The 21261-nt window shown below is 40.3% G+C and overlaps 1 protein-coding gene, 1 non-coding gene and 1 pseudogene across 6 annotated transcripts in view; 2 read left to right on the top strand and 1 right to left on the bottom strand.

Moving 5' to 3' along the window:
* The window catches only part of SEC24A (SEC24 homolog A, COPII coat complex component), an 80129-nt gene that overhangs the window by 20391 nt on the left and 38477 nt on the right, over window positions 1-21261 (bottom strand). For 4 of the 5 annotated variants that reach the window (XM_064366333.1, XM_064366334.1, XM_064366335.1 and 1 more), the window contains 8 exons: window positions 18686-18798; window positions 15915-16033; window positions 13603-13658; window positions 12325-12531; window positions 9313-9433; window positions 8200-8358; window positions 2113-2286; window positions 897-1007 (listed from right to left, as the gene is read on the bottom strand). In XM_064366333.1, the coding sequence (XP_064222403.1) occupies window positions 897-1007; window positions 2113-2286; window positions 8200-8358; window positions 9313-9433; window positions 12325-12531; window positions 13603-13658; window positions 15915-16033; window positions 18686-18798 (1060 nt within the window). Of the gene's footprint in view, window positions 1-896; window positions 1008-2112; window positions 2287-8199; window positions 8359-9312; window positions 9434-12324; window positions 12532-13147; window positions 13222-13602; window positions 13659-15914; window positions 16034-18685; window positions 18799-21261 lie in introns of those variants that run through there. The other variant, XM_064366337.1, reaches the window with a different exon arrangement.
* On the top strand, window positions 5304-5409 carry LOC135270716 (U6 spliceosomal RNA). The gene has a single exon (XR_010338845.1). It is a non-coding gene; the product is annotated as a U6 spliceosomal RNA (small nuclear RNA).
* LOC135270592 (probable ribosome biogenesis protein RLP24) lies at window positions 16424-16950 on the top strand (annotated as a pseudogene).

The raw sequence follows: 21261 nt of genomic DNA, 5'->3' as shown, positions 1-21261 counted from the left end.
TGGGAGGATCCCTTGAGCACAGGAGGTTAAGGCTACAGTGAGCTAGGACCACACCATTGTACTCTACCCTGGGTGACAGAGCAAGACTCTGTTTTCAAAAACAAAAGAAAGAAAATGGACCCACTGAAACTCTTCCCTCCAGTAGAAATATTGCAAGAATCAAATTGATGCTATTAAGCTGTATGTATTTGAAAAGGGAAAAGGGACCAAAAAAACCAAGAAGGCAACTGCATCTGAGATGGATATAAATAGGTAAAGATATCAGTAAGTTTTCTATTGGCTCACATGATTTGGCTGCAAACAAATCTGCAGTAGTAAACTGGTTTTCAGTCCCCAGTTCCATGACTCCAAGCCTAATGATCTTTATGGTATACTGCTTCTCTTGTAATCTAAGTTACAGAGCTCATAAAAAGACTATTAAATAGCACTAATATTCAGCATTACATAAGACACAGTTAAATTCAGTGTAGACAAATATATAGAGACAAAGTAGTTTAGTGGTTATTTAAGGCCAGTAAGGGAGGGAGGAAGGAGTGGGCAGTAACTGCTAAAGAGCATGAGGTTCCTCTTGGGGCGATAGAAATGTTATAAAATTAGATTGTGGTGATAGCTGTACAACTCTGTAAAAACACTAAAAACAAATTAGTATCAATTAAAGTGGGTGAAGTGGTATGGTATGTAATTATATCTCAATAAATTTGTTTAAATAAACAAACAAAAAAGATAAGATTACCTGCAGCAGATCTTTTCATTCAAATAGTCACTTAGCAGGCACCCACCCAGGGGATCTAAAACATTCAAACTATAAAGCTAACTATTTAAAGGAAAACAAAACTGTTTGGACTTTGCTTAATGTTATTACTTGTAAAATATTTATAACAGATAACAACTCTTACCCATATTGGCCAATAACCCTGAAATTGCTTGAATATCAGCTCCAAGAAACACATCATTTAGAGTTGAAACTACTGGCAAACACAAAGTATGAACACGAATTCTTCTTTCACCTTTGGGGAAAAAGCACAAACAACAGTGAGGGGCAACTATATATAACAAAAGATTATGTTAAAGTCACCTGGAAAAATCACTTCTTAGCTGGGTGCAGTGGTGCACTCCTGTAGTCCCAACTACTCCAGAGGCAGAGTCAGGAGCTCAGGAGTTCAAGTGCAGCCTGGGCAACACAGTGAGATTCCATCTCTTTAAAAAAAAAAAAAGTCTTTGTACATATATATGAAAAAAAACTCTTCTTTTCAATTTACAACCAGGTAATGTAGTTACATACTAAGCAAATACAATATCAAAAGTTTTACATTGGCCAGGTACAGTAGCTCACACCTGCAATCCCAGCACCCAGCACTTTGGGAGGCCAAGGTGGGAGGATCACCTGAGATCAGGAGTTCAAGACAGGGCTGGGCAACATAGAGACCCTATCTCTATTAAAAACAAGTAAGTTCATAAATATTTATTTATTATTATTTTTTTTTAGAAACAAGGTCTCATTCTGTCGCCCAGGCAGGAGTGCAGTGACACAATCACAACTCACTGTAACCTCAAACTCCTGGGCTCAAGCAATCCTCCCTACTCAGCCTCCAAGTAGCTAGGACTACCAGTCTGTGCCAGTATACTTGGTTAATTAAAAAAAAATTTTTTTTTTAAGAGACAGTGTCTCACTATGTTGTTCAGGCTGGTCTTGAACCCCTGGTTTCAAGCGATCTCCCCCAGTCAGCCTCCCTATATGCTAGGATTATAGGATACCACACATGGCCCTACTTCTTCTTCTTCTTTTTTTTTTAAACTACAAAATTCTTTTCATTCAGGTTATTACTAAATAAATAGAGATCATATTCAAACGATAATACACTGAATTTTAAAAAATATCTTTTTTGAACTTTTTAGTTGGTTTACTGCTTTTGGTAATAAATTTTATTTTTTATTATTTATTTATTTATTTATTTTACAGGGCTACCCCATAGGCAGTGTGCCTAGAGTAGCCCTGGTAATAAAAATTTTAAGTTAACACACATAAGACATGCTACATGTGTTTTATAGTCTGTTTTGACATTTGAAGTCCAGACAACACATGAACATTTAAAATCCAAACAAACAACTTACCTTTGCTGGATGTATACAAGAGCGCTGATTGAAAAGAAACCAACTGAGTGTCAGTAAGACTCTCTTCCACTGACATCTGCACGGCATACCCAGCATCTGGGTTGACGTTAGGCAAAGACAGTAAGTCAGTCGACCTAACAAAGAAGTTCCCATGGAAAGTATGAATGGAAAGACCTAGAAGAAAAAAAGTTAACAAAATGGTTTTCATATAACTATATATTGATATTTACATTTTATCCTAGTTATTTAACAGATTGGCAAAAAGTAAAGAAATTTAGATAATATACAGTACTTACTGAGGTTAAGGAATAACAGATGACTTGAAATGAAGGTGGAGAAAATAATTTTCAAAAACCATTTTTGGGCCAGGTGCCATGGCTCATGCCTGTAATCGCAGCACTTTAAGAGGCCAAGGTGGATGGATCACTCAGGTCAGGAGTTCGAGACCAGCCTAGCCAAAAACATGGTGAAACCCTATCTCTACTAAAAATACAAAAATTAGCCCGGTGTGGTGGTGGGTGCTTGTAATCCCAACTACTCAGGAGGCTGAGGCAGGAGAATCGCTTGAACCTGGAGGCGGAGGTTGCAGTGAGCCAAGATCCCACTACTGCACTCCAGCCTGTGTGATAGAGCAAGACTCTGTCTCAAAAAAAAAAAAAAAAAAAAAGTTGGAGGATAATTTCATTATCTATCAAAATTCTAGATACTTACTTTGACTTTAGCAATCACATATCAAAGAACGTATCCTACAGATACACTCATTTAAGTGCCAAATTTAGACATGCAAAAAAATTTCAAGTAGACTGGTGTGTCACAGCAAAAAAAAATTCAGAAATGCCTTCAATGGGTAACAGTAGAAAAAGTATGCCAGGCATGGTGGCTCGATCATGCCTGTAATGCCAGCACTTTGGGAGGCTGACGCCGGCAGATCACTTGAGGTCAGGAGTTTGAGACCAGCCTGGCCAACTTGGTGAAATCCTGTCTCTACTAAAATATGAAAATTAGCTGGGCATGGTGGTGGGCACCTGTAATCCCAGCTACTTGGGAGGCTTAGGCAGGAAAACTGCTCAAACCCAGGAGGTGGAGGTTGTAGTAAGCCGAGATCATTCCACTTCGCTCCAGGCTGGACGATAAAGTGAGACTTGGTTTAAAAAAAAAAAAGAAACTAAACTGTCATTTGTCCAATCTGCTGAATACCAAGTAGAATAGGTAGACATTTAAATGAATGTGATGGATTTATATGATCTAAAATTAATGAATCTTGAAGGTTTATTGAATAAAAATATATACAATATTCACTTATGTAAATAGATCATGATATGTTTTCCATGGAGATGTACCTAAGTATGTAAATGTGCAGGAAATTCTGATATATACCAAGTGATATATACCATTTTGAACAGTAAATTTGAATATATACCATTTTTAACTACGTAAAAGTGAAGTGAAAGTATATGTGTCACATACACACTCAAGCTGACACAGGAAGATTTTAGCTTTACCAAAAATGTTTTTATTTTATTTTACTTTATTTTTTTTTATTTTATATTTTTTTGAGACACAGTCTTGCTCTGTTGCCCAGGCTGGAGAGTGCAGTGGTGCCATCTTGGCTCACTGCAACCTCCATCTCTTGGGTTCAAGCAAATCTCCTGCCTCAGTCAGTCACACACCACCATGCCCGGCTAGTTTTTTTTTTTTTTTTGGTATTTTTAGTAGAGATGGGGTTTCACCATGTTGGCCAGGATGGTCTTGATCTCCTGACCTCGTGATCAGCCTGCCTCGGCCTCCCAAAGTGCTGGGATTATAGGCGTGAGCCACCGCGCCCAGCCTAATGTTTTTATTATTTTTTTTAAGACGGTGTTTCACCATGTTGGTCAGGCTGGTCTTGAATTCCCAACCTCAGGTGATCCGCCCGCCTTGGCCTCCAAAGTGCTTGGATTACAGGCATGAGCCACCATGCCTGGATGTTTCTATTTTTTTTACAAGAAAAATAGATGCACATTTTGCTTGTGAAATAAAAACCAACTTGAAAGCAGTAATCAGAATTAAAAAGAATGCTGGGCATAGTGTCATATGCCTATAATCCCAGGTATTCAGGAGGCTGAAGCAGGAAGATTGTTTAAGCCCAAGAGTTGAAAGCAAGCCTATCTCTCAAAAAGAAATATATAACATTAAAAAAGGCATAAAGGAAAAAGAGAAGTGGGTTTGTACATACAAAAATAGAAAGGTGTTCAAGATATTGTGATAAAAATAAAAAAGCCACGTGTAAAAGTAAAAGCCAAAATATATGTTTATAAATGACATATGAAAGTTTCTGAAGGGCATATAATTAACTGTAGAGTTGAACATATCAGGTTGCGCTTGATAGGTCATTTTATATCTTTCTCTACATTATTTTTTATGTGTTAACTTTTCTAAGAGTATGTATTTGATCTGTAGTGAATTTATCATAAAAAATACAAAGAGAAACCTAAGCAGGCTAACCACAAAGCTTTATTAAATTAGGCACTCTAGAAAGAGGGCAGCCAGGTGTGGTGGCTCATGCCTGTAATCCCAACACTTTGGGAGGCTGAGGTGGGTGGATCTTGAGGTCAGGAGTTCGAGACCAGCCTGATCAATATGGTGAAACCCTGTCTCTATTAAAAACACAAAAATTAGCTAGGCATGGTGGCGCGCACCTGTAATCCCAGCTACTCGGGAGGCTGAGGCAGAAGAATCACGACACAGGAGGTGGAGGTTGCAGTAAGCTGAGACTGCGCCACTGCACTCCAGCCTGGGCGACAGAGCAAGATTCCATCTCCAAAAAAAAAGAGGGCAAAGGAGTTGCTTGGTATATCCCAAAGCTCTTTATGCAAAGTAAGGTACATATAAAAATAGCCTCTGTCTTGACAATTAAAAAAGGTCTTAAAAAGCACATTAGGGGCCGGGCGTGGTGGCTCATGCCTGTAATCCAAGCACTTTGGAGGCCAAGGCGGGCGGATCACCTGAGGTCGGGAGTTCAAGACCAGCCTGACGAACATGGTGAAATCCCGTCTTTAAAAAAAAAAAAAGCACATTAGGATGTACACTTCCCTTAATTTATAACAGGTGTCTGCAGAAATAAATAGTTTTGAGGTCTCTCAGTCTTCAACGAATGGGATCCAACAAATGTACCTTTTAAAACAAACACTAAAACACCATTTTAAAACACCAAACTCACTTTGACAGCTCGTATACTAAAACTGGAATGATACAGAGAGATTAGCCTGGCCCCTGCACAAGGATAACACCTAAATTCGTGAAGCGTTCCATATTTTAATTAAAAATTATAAAATAACTGTTAGAATTAATAAATTCACCAAGGGTATATCATTACAGTGAAGAACAGATAAGAGAGAGTTTCATCTGGCTCATGGATTGACCAATAGATTTCTTTTTTTTTTTTGGCCGGGCGCGGTGGCTCACGCCTGTAATCCCAGCACTTTGGGAGGCCGAGGCGGGTGGATCACGAGGTCAAGAGATTGAGACCATCCTGGTCAACATGGTGAAACCCCGTCTCTACTAATACAAAAAAAAAAATTAGCTGGGCATGGTGGCACGTGCCTATAATCCCAGCTACTCAGGAGGCTGAGGCAGGAGAATCACTTGAACCTGGGAGGCAGAGGTTGCAGTGAGCCAAGATCGTGCCACTGCACTCCAGCCTGGGCAACAAGGGCAAAACTCCGTCTCCAAAAAAAAAAAAAAAAAAGATTTCTTTTTTTTTAATAGACAGAGTTTCTTTAGTCGCCCAGGCTGGAGTGCAATGGTGCAATCTTAGCTCACTGCAACCTCCACCTCCCAGGTTCAACAGATTCTCCTGCCTCAGCCTCCTGAGTAGCTGGAATTACAGGCATGTGCCACCACACTGGGCTAATTTTTTGTATTTTTACTAGAGACAGGGTTTCTCCATGTTGGTCAGGCTGGTCTCAAACTCCCGACCTCAGGTTCCGCCTGCCTCAGCCTCCCAAAGTGCTGGGATTACAGGCATGAACCACCACACCTGGCCGACCAATAGATTTCAATGTGAAAGGAAAGGTTAGTGGATCTTTATCTTTTTTATTTGCTATAGACTTCATATAAATAATTTTGCCATTGCAAAGATTATTATTACACTGGGCATGGTAATTCACATTTGTAATCCCAGCACTTTGGGAAGCTGAGATGGTAGGATCACTTAAGTCCAGGAGTTTGAAAGTAGCCTGGGAAACAATGTAAAACCCCCACCTCTACAAAAAATTAAAAATTAGCTGGGCATGGTGGCATGCACCTGTGGTCCCCGTTACTTGGGAGGCTGAGGTGAGAAGATTGCTTAAGCCCAGGAATTGAGGCTGCAGTAAGCTATAATCATGCCACTGCACTCCAGCCAGGGAAACAGAGCAACACTCTGTCTCCAGAAAAAAAGAGAAGAAAGAAAATTACTGCTCAACACCCCCTTACAGAGCAATTATATTTATTTAAATAAAAACTCAATTTGTGCAGCAGCAATGGACCCAATCTCTACAAAGGAAATTAAAAATTAGCCAGGCATGGTGGCTCACACCTGTAGCCCCAGCTACTAGGGAAGCTGAGGTGGGAGGATCACTTGAGTCATGGAGGTCGAGACTGCAATGAACTGTGATTGAACCATTGCACTCCAGCCTGGGCAATAGAATGAGACTCTCAAAAAAAATAAAATAAAATAAAAATAGACTCGGCCAAGCACGGTGGCTCACGTCTGTAATCCCAGCACTTTGGGAGGCTTAAGCAGACCATCTGAGGTCAGGAGGTCAAGACCAGCCTGGCCAACATGGTGAAACCCCACCTCTACTAAAAATACAAGTATACTACTCTACTAAATATACAAAATAGACTCTATCTTTTTTTTTTGAGATGGAGTTTCACTGTGTCACCCAGGCTGGAGTGCAGTGGTGCGATCTTGGCTCACTGTAACCTCCACCTCCCAGGTTTAAGCGATTCTCCTGCCTCAGCCCCCTGAGTAGCTGAGATTACAGGTTTGTGCCACCACACCCAGCTAAGTTTTGTATTTTTAATAGAGACAGGGATTCACCATGTTGGCCGGGCTGGTCTCAAACTCCTGACCTCGTGATTTGTCCCCCTTGGCCTCCCAAAGGGCTGGGATTACAGACGTGAGCCACTGAGTCTATTTTTTTTTAAAAGACAGGGTCTCATTGTTGCCCAGGCTGGAGTGCAGTGATGTGATCTCTGCTCACTGCAACCTCTGCTTCCCAGGCCCAAGCAATCCTCCCACTTCAGCCTCCTAAGAAACTGGGACTACAGATGTGCACCACCATGCTAAGCTAAATTTTTGTATTTTTTGTAGAGATATTGCTTTGGCCAGGCGCGGTGGCTCATGCCTGTAATCCCAGCACTTTGGGAGGCCGAGGCGGTTGGATCACGAGGTCAAGAGATATCGCTTTGCAATGTTGTCCAGGCTGGTCTCTAATTCCTGGGCTCAAGCGATCCACCAAAGTTCTGGAATTATAGGCATGAGTGACTATGCCCAGCTAGAAATAAGGACTTTTTTTTTTTTTTTTTTTTTTGAGATGGAGTTTCGCTCTTCTTACCCAGGCTGGAGTGCAATAGAGCGATCTTGGCTCACCGCAACCTCCGCCTCCTGGGTTCAAGCAATTCTCCTGCCTCAACCTCCCGAGTAGCTGGGACTACAGGCGTGTGCCACCATGCCCAGCTAACTTTTTGTATTTTTAGTAGAGACGGGGTTTCACCATGTTGACCAGGATGATCTCGATCTCTTGACCTCGTGATCCACCCGCCTTGGCCTCCCAAAGTGCTGGGATTACAGGCGTGAGCCACCGCACCCGGCCCGAAATAAGGACTTTTTAAAAAATTGAAATAATTCACACACCATAAAATTCTCCATTTAAAAATATACAAGTCAGTGCTTTTGAGTATATTCTCAATAGGCACCCCCCCTTTTTTGGTTACAGTGTTTCTTCTCTCCTCTTAATTGCACATTCCAGAGTCAGTGAAGTATCTCAGGGATAAAAACACATATATTTACTGGTACCAAAATATTATTCACTCCTATGTAAAAAAATAACATATTCCTACCTTTGGTGCACCGAATCCTCATGACTGCTTCAAAGCCAATCTTCCGAGTAAGGTATCTCTGTAGTTCTTTCTGTAATTTCTGTACTTGGACTGGGTTGTGTTGATGATGGTAAGAGGGATAGTAATAGACACTACCTGCTGAATACCGAGAAATACAACCTGGAAGAGAAAACATACTGCTTTAAACTGTCCCATTAACTACTTCTACTACACCAAAGTAACTGCGGACATTGGAATCAATCTTTCTTTAACTTTCCAAGGTAAACTACTGTCAGGAAAGATATTTCATTTCTTTTTTTTTTTTTTTTTTTGAGACGGAGTTTCGCTCGTTACCCAGGCTGGAGTGCAATGGTGCAATCTCGGCTCACCGCAACCTCCGCCTCCTGGGTTCAAATGATTCTCCCGCCTCAGCCTCCCGAGTAGCTGGGACTACAGGTGTGTGCCACCATGCCCAGCTAATTTTTGTATTTTTAGTAGAGGCGGGGTTTCACCTTGTTGACCAGGATGGTCTCGATCTCTTGACCTTGTGATCCACCGGCCTCGGCTTCCCAAAGTGCTGGGATTATAGGCGTGAGCCACCGCGCCCAGCCTTTATTTCATTTTTATGCTACAGAGTCTCATTCTGTCACCCAGGCTGGAGTACAGTAGTGATACCATAGCTCACTGCAGCCTTGACCTCTCAGCTCAAGCACTCTTCCCACCTCAGCCTTCCAAGTAGCTAGGACCACAGGTGTGTGCCACCATGCCTGGCTAGTTTTTTATTTAAAAAAAAAAACCAACTGTTTGTAAATGTAAGGTTTTCCCATGTTGACCAGATTGGTCTCAAACTCCTGGCCTCAAGTAATGCTCCTGCATAGGCCTCACAAATTGTTAAGATTACAAGCATGAGCCATCGTACCCAGCCTGCATTCCTTTAAAATAGTAGTATGGAAATTTCTCTATTATTAAATGTTTAGACTAGAAGACTATAAGGTTTTTAATAGACTAAACTGACTGCTTAACTCTCCCAAAGGCATAAAAATTATTTAACTTTGTCCTGTATTCAGAACACTATCATATAAGTACAATTTTGATATTCATTTAACAGAAAAAAAATCATTAGGAAGAACTTACCCAGAGAAGCCAAATCAGAATACTGTCCACTGAGAAGGAATAAGTCAACAGCTACTTGCTGACCAGAACAGTCCAAGGCTAATTTCTTATAGAAGTCAGTGGATGGTGTCAGGTGTATATCCTATTTATAATAAATTACAAAGAGACATTTAAAAAAATCATTACATTGTCATAAAATCTAAATACACATCAACATATATCATGATGTTAACAACAATTGCAGTTATTTCTGGGCATTCTACAAAGTGCTTTTCCTTTGTGGTACTATTTGATTTTTCATTAAGAAGCAAGTACTGCTTAGGAATTTTCTGTAAGTTCTGGCCAGGCATGGTGGCTCCCACCTGTAATCCTAGCACTTCAGGAAGCTGAGATGGGTGGACTGCTTGAGCCCATGAGTTTGAGACCATCCTGGGTAACATGGCTTTATTTATTTAAAAAATACATAAATTTAAAAATTTTTATTTAAAAAATATAAATATACATAAAAATATTCTGTAAGTTTTCTTGCTTTACTTTTAAAAAGAAATACATCTACTATAATAATTTCATAATTGGCAAAGATTTTATTGTAACTAAAATCTACTCAATGCAGTATGCTGGCAACTGTTCTAAACAATTCATACGTAATACTTATTTAGTCCTTTCAAATACCTTAAGAGGTAAGTGCTATCATTATTTTCTTTCTTTTTTTTTTGAGACAGAGTCTCACTCTGTCACCCAGGCTATAGTGCAGTGATGCGATCTCAGCTCACTGCAACCTCCTACTCCCAGATTCAAGCAATTCTCATGCCTCAGCCTCCCAAGTAACTGGGACTACAGGCACACACCACCACACCTGGCTATTTTTTTTTTTTTTTTTTTTGAGATGGTGTCTCGATCTATTGCCCAGGCTGGAGTGCAGCGCGGTGATCTTGGCTCACTGCAACCTCCGCCTCCTGGGTTCAGCCTCCTGAGTAGCCTCAGCGTCCTGAGTAGCTGGGATTACCGGTGTGTGCCACCACACCCGGCTAATTTTTGTATTTTTAGTAGAGACGGGGTTTCACCATGTTGGTCAGGCTGGTCTCAAACCCCTGACCTTGTAATCCGCCTGCCTCGGCCTCCCAAAGATTACAGGTGTGAGTCACTGCGCCTGGCTAATTTTTGTATTTTTAATAGAGACGGGGTTTCATCTTGTGGGCCAGGTTGGCCTGGAACTCCAGACCTCAGGTCATGTGCCCGCCGCGGCCTCCCAAAGTGCTGGTCTTACAGATATGAGCCACTACACCCAGCCATATTTTTGTTGTTCTTGTTGCCCAAGTTGGAGTGTAGTGGCATGAACTCACTGCTGCCTCCTGGGCTCAAGTGATCCTCCCACCACAGCCTTCAGAGAAGCTAGGATTGTAGGCTCTCAGCATCACACCTGGATAATTTTTTTGTATTTTTGTAGGCTCAAGGTCTCACTATATTTCCTAGGTTTGTCTCAAACTCCTGAGCTCAATCAATCCTTCCACCTCAATCTCCCAAAAAATTATAGGCATAAGTTACCACACCGGACCCTTTATTTTTACCTTATATATAAAGAAACAAAGGGGCAAAGAAATTAAGTAATATGCCAAGTTCCCATGTATAATAAACTGGCAAATAGGCAGTTTGACTCCAGGAATGATATCATACCTAGTAAAGTACACAGGTGTCTCTTTCATAATCTTTTGGGAAATACGGGTCTCAAAACTTTTATTTTGAGACGGCGTCTCACTCTGTTCTCAGGCTGGAGTACAGTGGCGCAATCTCGGCTCACTGCAATCTCCTCCTCCCGAGTTCAAGCAATTCCCCTGCCTCAGCCTCCCAAGTATCTGAGACTACAGGCACACACCACCACACCCGGTTAATATTTTGTATTTTAATAGAGACAGGGTTTCACCATGTTGGTCAGGATGGTCTCGATCTCCTGACCTCGTGATCTGCCTGCCTTGGTCTCCCAGATTGCTGGTATTACAGGTGTTAAGTCACCAAGCCTGGCCTCAAAAACTTTAAGTTTATACACACAAGGTGCACATAAGCACCTTTACCATCAATGTACCAAATAAGACTATTCTTTTTCTTTTTTGCGTGTGTGTGAGATGGAGTTTCGCTCTTGTTGCCCAGTCTGAAGTGCAACGGTGTGATCTCGGCTCACTGCAACCTCTGCCTCCTGGGTTCAAACGATTCTCCTGCCTCAGCCTCCCGAGTAGCTAGGATTACAGGCATGCACCACCATGCCTAGGTACTTTGGTATTTTTAGTAGTGACAGGGTTTCTCCATGTTGGTCAGGCTGGTCTTGAACTCCCGACCTCAGGTGATCTGCCTGCCTTGGCCTCCCAACGTGTTGGGATTACAGGCGTGAGCCACTGCACCCAGCCAAATAAATCTATTCTTCTTTCTTTATTTCTTTATTTATGAGATGGAGTCTCGTTCTGTTGCCTAGGCTACAGTGCTGTAGCACAGTCTCAGCTCACTGCAACCTCCACCTCCCAAGTTCAAGCAATTCTCCTGCCTCAGCCTCCCAAGTAGCTGGCATTATAGGCACCTGCCACCATGCCCAGCTAATTTTTTATTTTTAGTAGAGCTGGGGTTTCACCATGTTGGCCAGGCTGGTCTCGAACTCCTGACCTCGTGATCCACTGGCCTCGGCCTCCCAAAGCGCTGGGATTACAGGAGTGAACCACCACACCTGGCCATAAGACTATTCTTAACTGGTCGGTCAGGTTCTCTTTGTCCCTATCAAGCATATTCTGTTAGTCTCCCAAACTGTCTCACTAAAGGTAGGATGAATTGCTACTGGTCTGCTAAAGATATTACAAATTAAAGAAGGGTGAATCAGGCAGAAAAAAATGTAATAAAATAAAAATGTCTACATAAAAGTTAAACCCTTTACCAAATTCCTTATAGTCCATCCTCCCAACAATTGAGAAATAAATTTAAAGAAACAGGTTCTGTGGTCACAGGGATGGCACAGCAGCATAAATCTTCCCACACATTTCATGGCTCTCTAACCTTAGCAGATGACCTGTGGTTAGGCTCCTCTCGTGGTTTCAGGGCTCCCACTCCAAGAGTTGGGAGTTGTGTTTGAAAAACAGACATTCGACCACCAGTTGGAGACATCAGCTTAAAGGCAGCTTGAAGTGCAGGACCCAAGGCACTCTGGGTCTCCAGAGTCTTGGTAAACATTTGTGGCAATGTTTTCAGTAAATCTTGCACAAGCTTGTAAAATAAAGCAAGAAAACTCAAGAGTGTCACAATTAATTTTTTTTTCAATTTAGTCAGTATCTAATACAATAGACAAGACATTGATGATGATCAGAGAATCTACAGACACTAAACAATGAAGTTGGTCAAATGACAAGAAAGCCATTTTAAGTCAACATTATAAATTGGCAAGCAAGACAAATCAAAGTTGGGGCCTTACAGTTCTTGCACATGCAGTAGTCCAGCAAGACTATAAGTCCAAAATGTATCCAAAAGAACCATCACAGTTCAGAGAATTGATATATTTTAATGCCATGAAATATGGCCTTCTCCATCACCTCTACATACTTTATTCTTTTAAGTTTCAAAGTGAGCTTAGCTCTTCCCTGTTGCAAATCTATGATATCCAGTAACTTTGCCAACTAGTAATATCACTATAAAAGAAAAACAACTACCTTTACAGGTTAGGTTGTACAAATAGAGTTAACGGGGAAAAAAATACTTCGCACTATGGCACAGTCACCATTGCCAACAGCAGAGACCACAGACTTGCTAGTTAAAATGTTACCCCTAGGGCATATATGCATGTACAGGGTAGACAACATCCCCCCTTCAGACACATTCTGTTCACCTCTCACTGTATTATCTCATGGCAATTTCCAGGCAGGTAATAAGAGTTTCTTCTGAACTGACCCCAATGACACTCTGTGAATCAGAAAAGCAAAGGGCACTGAAAGCAGCCTACCTAATGTGCTCCTATGTAGTGACCAGAAGCTTTATCTCAGCAACCCTCCCAACTTCCCAAATGGCTGGCAAGACAGATTTCCTTCAGGTGTTCCTCCTACATGGAATATGCTTATTTTCTACCCTATTACAAATAACTTGCTTCATTAGACTTAAAAATGATCAGCTCAGGATTGAACTTAAGAGCTGTTCATCTTATTAATTTTAACTACAAGCAAATATAAAATGCTACACATTTTAGAAATGTCACAGAAAGAACCAAAATTTTACTTCAAGTTCATTTCAAAAACATATTCCTTCAATATTTCAATTAAACATGTCAGGTAGAAAAATGTGCCTTACCTCTTTACTTTCATTTAAGTTAACTAGTAAGTTCTCTGGCATAGGTATAAAAACATCTGAAAGAAAAAATACACATTTATTTTAAACAAAATAGAATCATTAAAGGTGTTCCAAATATATAACACGAATGTGATTAACCACCCCCTTCGTTAAAGATAAGCCACCTCATCCACTATTACAGCACGGTTTACCTATGTCCAAAGAACCACCAAAAAAACACACTGATTCAGGTATCTACTGCAAAATTTTCTGCTTCTTGTCTGCTACCTTGTAAAAGGTATAGACTCCCAATTACAAAGTATTTATCTGGGCCCGGTGCAGTGGTACACACCTGTAATCCCAGCACTTTCAGAGGCCTAGATGGGTGGATGACTTGACTCAGGAGTTTCAGACCAGCGTGGGCAACATGGTAAAACCCTGTCTCTACAAAAAATACAAAAATGAACCAGGCATGGTGGTACACGCCTGTAGTCCCAGCTATGCGGGAGGATTGCTTGAGCCTAGGAGGTTAAAGCTGCAGTAAGCCAAGACTGCACGACTGCACTCCCAGGTTAGGCAGTAGGTTGAGACCCTGTCTCCAAAAAAAGAAACAAAATATTGATCTGTACTCACTGAGTAAAGGTTTGCATAAGTGCTCTGCTTCTTAGGCTAAAGGTAATACTTTACAATCCTGCTTTGACTTCTTCTTCTTTTTTTAAATGGCTGGCCCTGGAAGCCAGCCAAAGATACACTCTTGGCATTAAGCAAATTTTTTTGACTAACATGACATGCAAGAATGCTGTCTTTATAAGGAAGCAATACAGCTCACCAATAGCTGTCATTCAAAAAGCAGATGCTTTCTCATAAAGAAGGCTCACACCAGTGCCTTTAAGAATGGGACTGTAGGCTAGGCATAGTGGCTCATGCCTGTAATCCCAGCAGTTTGGGAGGCCAAGGCAGGCAGATACTGAAGTCAAGAGATTGAGACCATCCTGGACAACATGGTGAAACTCCTCACCATGTTGGCCAGGCTGGTCTCGTGTTAGCCAGGATGGTCTCTATCTCTTGACCTCAGTATCCGCCTGCCTCAGCCTCCCAAAGTGCTGGAATTACAGACGTGAGCCACCTTGACCAACTGAGAATTTCGTTGTTTTATAAAGGCTGAACGATATCCCATTATGCGTTTATACCACATTTTGTTTATTCATCTGTTGATGGCTACTTGGGGTGTTTCCACCTTCTAGCTATTGTAAATAATTGCTATTGCTATAAACAATAACGTACAAGGATCTCCTTGAGTCCCTTCTTTCAATTTTTTGGAGTATATATTGAACAGTGGAATTGCTACATTATGCAGTAATTCACCTTTAACTTTGAAGAACTGCTAAGGAATTTTCCACAGCAGCTATACCACTTTATATTATGACCAGCAATGCACCAGGGATGTTTCCACATCCAAGCGCATAAATATTTGCCCCTGTTTTCTACTTATAGCTCTTAAGTATAGGTCTTTAGTCCATGTCAAGTTAATTTTCTTTACATGGTATAAGGTGGTAAAGGTCCAACCTCATTCTTTTACATAGGCAGTATTGCCACAACTATTTGTTCAGAAAACTGTCTCTTCTCCCACTGATTGGTCTAGGCACCTTAGTCAAAAATCAACTGACTGGCTGTGCCTGTTGGCTCATGCCTGTAATCCCAACACTTTGCGGGGCTGAGAGAGGCAAATCACTTGAGGTCAGAAGTTCGAGACCAGCTGGCCAACATGGTGAAACCTCGTCTCTACTAAAAATACAAAAATTAGCTGGGTGTGGTGGTGCGTGCCTCTCATCCCAAGTACTCAGGAGGCTGAGGCAGGAGTATTGCCTGAACCCAGGAGGCAGAGGCTGCAGTGAGCTGAGATCGCACCACTCCACTCCAGCCTCGGTGACTGAGTAACCCTCCATCTCAAAAAAAAAAAAAAAAAAAAAATCAATTGCCTGTATGTGCTAGGCTTTATTCCGAGCTCTCAATTCTATTTCTTTGCTCTATGTCTATCCTCAAATACTTTTTGAATGAATGGGAAGAAGGGGGAAAAAAGGCCTAAATTTGATCTGAGTTCTAACATTAACTTGTTTTTGTTGCCTTGTACAGAATTCATGTTGTCTCCACAGCCCCCGTTTCCTCTTCCAAGAAATAAGAGATTGAACTGAAAGATTCTTACAACTTCAACAATCATGATTTTATACTCAAGATTTTCCCTGATATAGTACAAACAATACACAACCAATTAGTCAAGTAGTCAAGAAATATTTCTAAAACTGGAAATTATGAAAATAGTTATAAATCTATACCTTCGATATCTGAAACTATTAGCATCTGAGGTTGAGAGAGACCTTCTTGAAGACTGTAGAAATGGATTGTACTGTCAAACGTTATGAAGCCAATTTTTGTTCTAGTGTTGCCAGGAAGCCTAAAAACAAATTCATAAGAGTATTTTACCAAGTTTTAACTATATACAAATATACATAAAATGTGTCCTAAGAATTACATGCAAATATCTCATTCAATATTATGGAAATTGGCCCAACACAAACAAAAAAATTGTTTAAACCACCCAATGTTTACCATGAAAACATACGTGACTCTAAGGAAAAACACTACACATAAGCCAAACAAATCCAAAACCAAGTATAGCTATAAAGTTACATATAATCACTTAGGAAATAGTACGCTAAAAATACTGAAAAGTATGAAATTTTCCAGATGATTTTAAGTTATAAACCATGCTTCAAAATATTATGATACACAGACTTCCTCTAAAGCTTGGCGTTTGGTCAGTGGGGACCCAGGCGGGTTCAACATGCGTATCAAGAAGTGTTATTTCTGTTCCGGGCCCATCTACCCTGGCCACGGGATGATGTTCGTACACAACGATTGCAAGGTGTTCAGATTTTGTAAATCTAAATGTCATAAAAACTTAAAAAGAAGCGCAATCCTCACAAAGTTAGGTGGACCAAAGCATTACGGAAAGCAGCTGGTAAAGAGCTTACAGTGGATAATTCATTTGAATTTGAAAGCGTAGAAAGGAACCTATCAAATACCAGCGAGAGCTATGGAATAAAACTATTGATGCAATGAAGAGAGTTGAAGAGATCAAACACAAATGCCAAGCTAAATTTATAATCAACAGACTGAAGGAAAATAAAGAGCTACAGAAAGTGCAGGATATCAAAGAAGTCAAGCAAAACATTCATCTCATCCGAGCCCCTCTTGGCAGGCAAAGGGAAGCATTTGGAAGAGAAAATGGTACAGCAGTTGCAAGAGGATGTGGATATGGAAGAACGCTTCTTAAAAATCTCTGCAACCATTTCTTTTACGTGCATTTGAAAATGCCCTTTGGACACGTGGAACTGCTAAATTACTAGTTTATTTTTTACATAAGGTCACTTAAATGAAAAGTGATTAAAATATATCTTTTCTACATTGCCATCTATAAAACATCAGATATTACTGATGTTACATTGCATCTCAGTGTTAAATCTTCACTGACAGATGTACTTATGTAAATCATGAAAATTCTGCTTATAACTGTAGAAGTGAATTGTGGATGTAAAATGCTTATTCCATTTGGATAATGGCACAGGGCAGCCTTTGTATAATAAGTAATGGCAAAAATTCATGGTTAGTGATGTATAAAATAAAATATTCTTTGCAGTAAAATACTCCCTTTATTAATGTTATAGAAGAGGGGATATGACAAGGAAATAACAATTTGTATGACAGTGTCAAATACTATTTTGATTTTAGTATTTCCTGTTTTGGTTTATTTGCATCTCAGAAGAGCATAATGATATTGTTTGATGAAGCCGAATTGTGCTGGACTGTTTTGACCTGGTTTAACCCTTCTCATAGGTAGTTTTGGATGTTGGGGATGAGAACTGAATAATCTTTGCTTGGAGTGACACTACACTCTAGAATTTCCACTTTGGAGAATACTCAGTTCCAACTTGTGATTCCTGGTAGAACAAACTTTATTTTTCTAGCCTACCAATGATCTAGAAGCAGAGGAATCCCAATGCCTTTTAAAAGTTACGTGGTTTTCTTTTAAAAAGCTCCTGTTTTTGGAAAGTAGAATTTATGGGTACAACATCTGTTCATTATTTGCACATAAAATAAAACCATTCAAAAAGTAAAAAAAAAAAAAATTATGATACACAAACTCTAATATTTAAGAACAAAGAAGAGCAAAAGCATCTATTTTAAAGAACTACAAATATGTGTAACTACAGCTATATAAGGGGAAAAACAAATTGTTTTTCACTCTTGTTCATGCATGGGTGAGTCAGTGACAATCTCATCAATTCATAATCCCCAGTCACAATCTACAGCATTAAAAATACAAATGCTGGCAGGAACAAGAATGAGCTTTTCACCAAAGTGAGGGAGTTACTCCACTTGTGATGAGATTTGGTCTTCTATATTCCTTCATACCACACACAAGCACTATACTTTATGACATAGAATGGTTACATTTGCTTTGATGGGTTACACTAGCACCACTGGAAATAGATATTTTAAGAGACTTAAGACACTTGATAACCAAATGCAATGTATGTATACTGTTTAAATTGTTACTCCAACAAACTGACAGTAAAAAGAATTTTTGAGACGACTAGGAACAAAAAATAAACTGGGTATTAGATCATATATGGAATAACTGCTAATTTTCTTGATGCTTTAGTATTACAGTTAGGTATAAAAGTTACTCTTGAAATATGTATAGGTAAAACAGTACGCTGGCTGAAATTTGCTTTAAAATACTCAAGGTAGGAAAAGGTATGTGTGTGAAGGGGAAGGATTAGATGGAGCAAGAACAGCAGAATGCTGAAGATGATGAAGCTGGGTGATGACAGGTGCCTGGAGGTTCATTATATTATTCTTCCTACCAACTATAGGTTTAAAAATAATGTTTCTAAGTGGAAGTGAGGCCTAAATTGACAACTAATTTAGGTGAAGTTTTAGAAAATAATTATACAGCTTTCTTTTTTTTGGATTTCAAAAACTACTTATTCATTTAGAAAATATTACTAGTTTCATATTTAAGTTAAATTGAGAAACTTACAAATCCAGATTGTCTAACAAACTCTGGCAAACTGAATTCAAGTATCCAGTTTCGACTGCATTGTGAGACACATCAAATACAAAGAGATACACTGGAGGTTGAGGTGGTCGTAACTGAAGAAAAAAAGATCTTGTTAAGTACATTTAACAGGATTAAGTTTAAACTTATTTGCTGGGTACACATACAGCAAAACAACTTAAAAAGCATCATTTACAAATTGAGTATAGATTATAATAAAAAGGAAAAGCTCTATTATATTGTTTATAGATATATACATACAAGAAAAATGAGTCTGTGATTGCCATAATTCAGAAGAGTGTTTTCTCTAGGACAAGAGGGGGAAGAGATGTGATCAGAAGGGCTTCTGGCAGGGTGTGGTGGCTCATGCCTATAATCCCAGCATGCCTATAATCCCAGCACTTTGGGAGGCAGAGGTGGGCGGCTCACCTGAGGTCAGAAGTTTGAGATCAGCCTGACCAACATGGCAAAACCTCATCTCTACTAAAAATACAAAAATTAGCCGGGCGTGGTGGTGGGTGCCTATAGTTCCAGCTGCTTGGGAGACTGAGGCAGGAGAATCGCTTGAACCAGGGAGGCAGAGGTTACAGTGATCCGAGATCATGCCACTGCACTCCAGCCTGAGTGACAAAGTGAGACTCTCTCTGTCTCAAAAAAAAAAAAAAAAGGCGGCAGAGGGCGGGGCTTCTGGCAGTAATAGCAAGGTTTAATTTCTTGGCTTAGGCAATACTAATAAAAGTGTTTAGTTTATAATGATTCAGTAACCTGAATATTTACATTTTATTGATTTTTCTATATGAGTGTTGGATTTCACAATTTAGGAAAATTACAGCTCTGAAAGTTACAAGTTAGCTTCATCTGGTTATTTAACTATCAAATTATAGCCAAATCCCATAAAAATTAAGACTATTTTTTTTTCTTGGTGTCATGACTCAGATTTTTTTTTTTTTAAGACAGAGTCTCATCCTGTCCCCCAGGCTGGAGTGCAGTGGCATGATCTCAGCTCACTGCAACCTCCACCTCCTGGGTTCAAGTGATTCTCCTGCCTCAGCCTCCCGAGTAGCTGGGATTACAGGCGCCCACCATCACGCCTGGCTAATTTTTGTATTTTTAGTAGTGATGGGGTTTCACCATGTTGGCCAGGCTAGTCTTGAACTCCTGACCTCAGGTGATCCACCCGCCTCAGCCTCCCAAAGTGCTGGGATTACAGGCGTGAGCCACCGTGTCCAGCCAAGACTGTATTTTAAATTTCCAAATCCAAAGATTTGTTTTCAGTTCAATAAAAAGCATCAAATAGCCACAATCAGAACCGAGTATGTAGTATATAGTCTTCCCTTGGTATCTGCAAGAGATTAGTTCCATGATCTCCCAACCTCAAATACCATAATCTAAGGATGCTTAATTCCCTTACATGCCATGGTATATTATTTGCATAGAATCTATGCACATCCTTCTGTATACTTTAAATCATCTCTAGGTTTTGAAAATAATACCTAATACAACATAAATGCTATATAAATAGTTGCTATACTGTATATTAAAGTTTGTATTTTTTTTTTTTAAAAGAAAAGGTCTCACTTTGTCACCCAGGCTGGAGTACAGTGATGCAATCATAGCTCACTGCAGCCTTGAACTCCTGGTCTCAAACGATTCTTCCACCTCAGCCTCCCAAGTACCTGGGACTGTAAGCACACACCACCATTCCTAAAATTTTTATAGAGATGGGGTCTCACTATGTTGCCCAGGCTGGTCTCAAACTGTTGGCCTCAAGCAATCCTCCTGCCTTGGCTTCCCAAAGTGCTGGGATTATAGGTGTGAGCCACCACATCTATCCTATAATATTTTTTACTGTGTTTTTCTGAACATTTTCGATCCATGGGTAGTTGAATCCATGGATGCAGAACCTGTGGATACAGAGTCAACTGTATTTTTATGTATTTTTGCATGCATCACTTACCAAATTCACATAACCTGCCTGTCAAGAGATAAGCCAGAAAGGAGCAAAAACCTTCTGCAATAGTTTCTAAATTTAAAGGAAGCAATGTTTGCAAAACATGGGCGATAAAGGGAAACTAGACAGGTAAATTCAAAAGAATAGGTGCTTCTGTTTTTTTCTGGTTTGAATCCAATTAAAAAACAGGTACTCGGCTGGGCGTGGTGGCTTATGCCTGTAATCCTAGCACTTTGGGAGGCCAAGGTGGGTGGATCACCTGAGGTCAGGAGTTTAAGACCAGCCTGAGGCTGGGTGCTGTAGCTCACCCCTATAATCCCAGCACTTTGGGAGGCCGAGACAGGCGGATCACGAGGTCAAGAGATTGAGACCATCCTGGTCAACATGGTGAAACCCCGTCTCTACTAAAAATACAAAAATTAGCTGGGCATGGTGGTGCACACCTGTAATCCCAGCTACTCGGGAGGCTGAGGCAGGAGAATTGCTTGAACCCAGAAGGCGGAGGTTGCGGTGAGCCGAGATTGCGCCATTGCACTCTAGTCTGGGTAACAACAGCGAAACCCCGCCTCAAAAAAAAAAAAAAAAAAAAAAAAAGACCAGCCTGGCC

This window comes from Aotus nancymaae, unplaced genomic scaffold (genome assembly GCF_030222135.1).
Source record: "Aotus nancymaae isolate 86718 unplaced genomic scaffold, 86718_ANA_hifiasm-v0.15.2.pri h1tg000064l_1, whole genome shotgun sequence".
NCBI classification, from domain to species: Eukaryota; Metazoa; Chordata; class Mammalia; order Primates; family Aotidae; genus Aotus; species Aotus nancymaae.
Note: the sequence above shows the minus strand (reverse complement) of the source record. Positions and strands in the feature narration are given on the sequence as shown.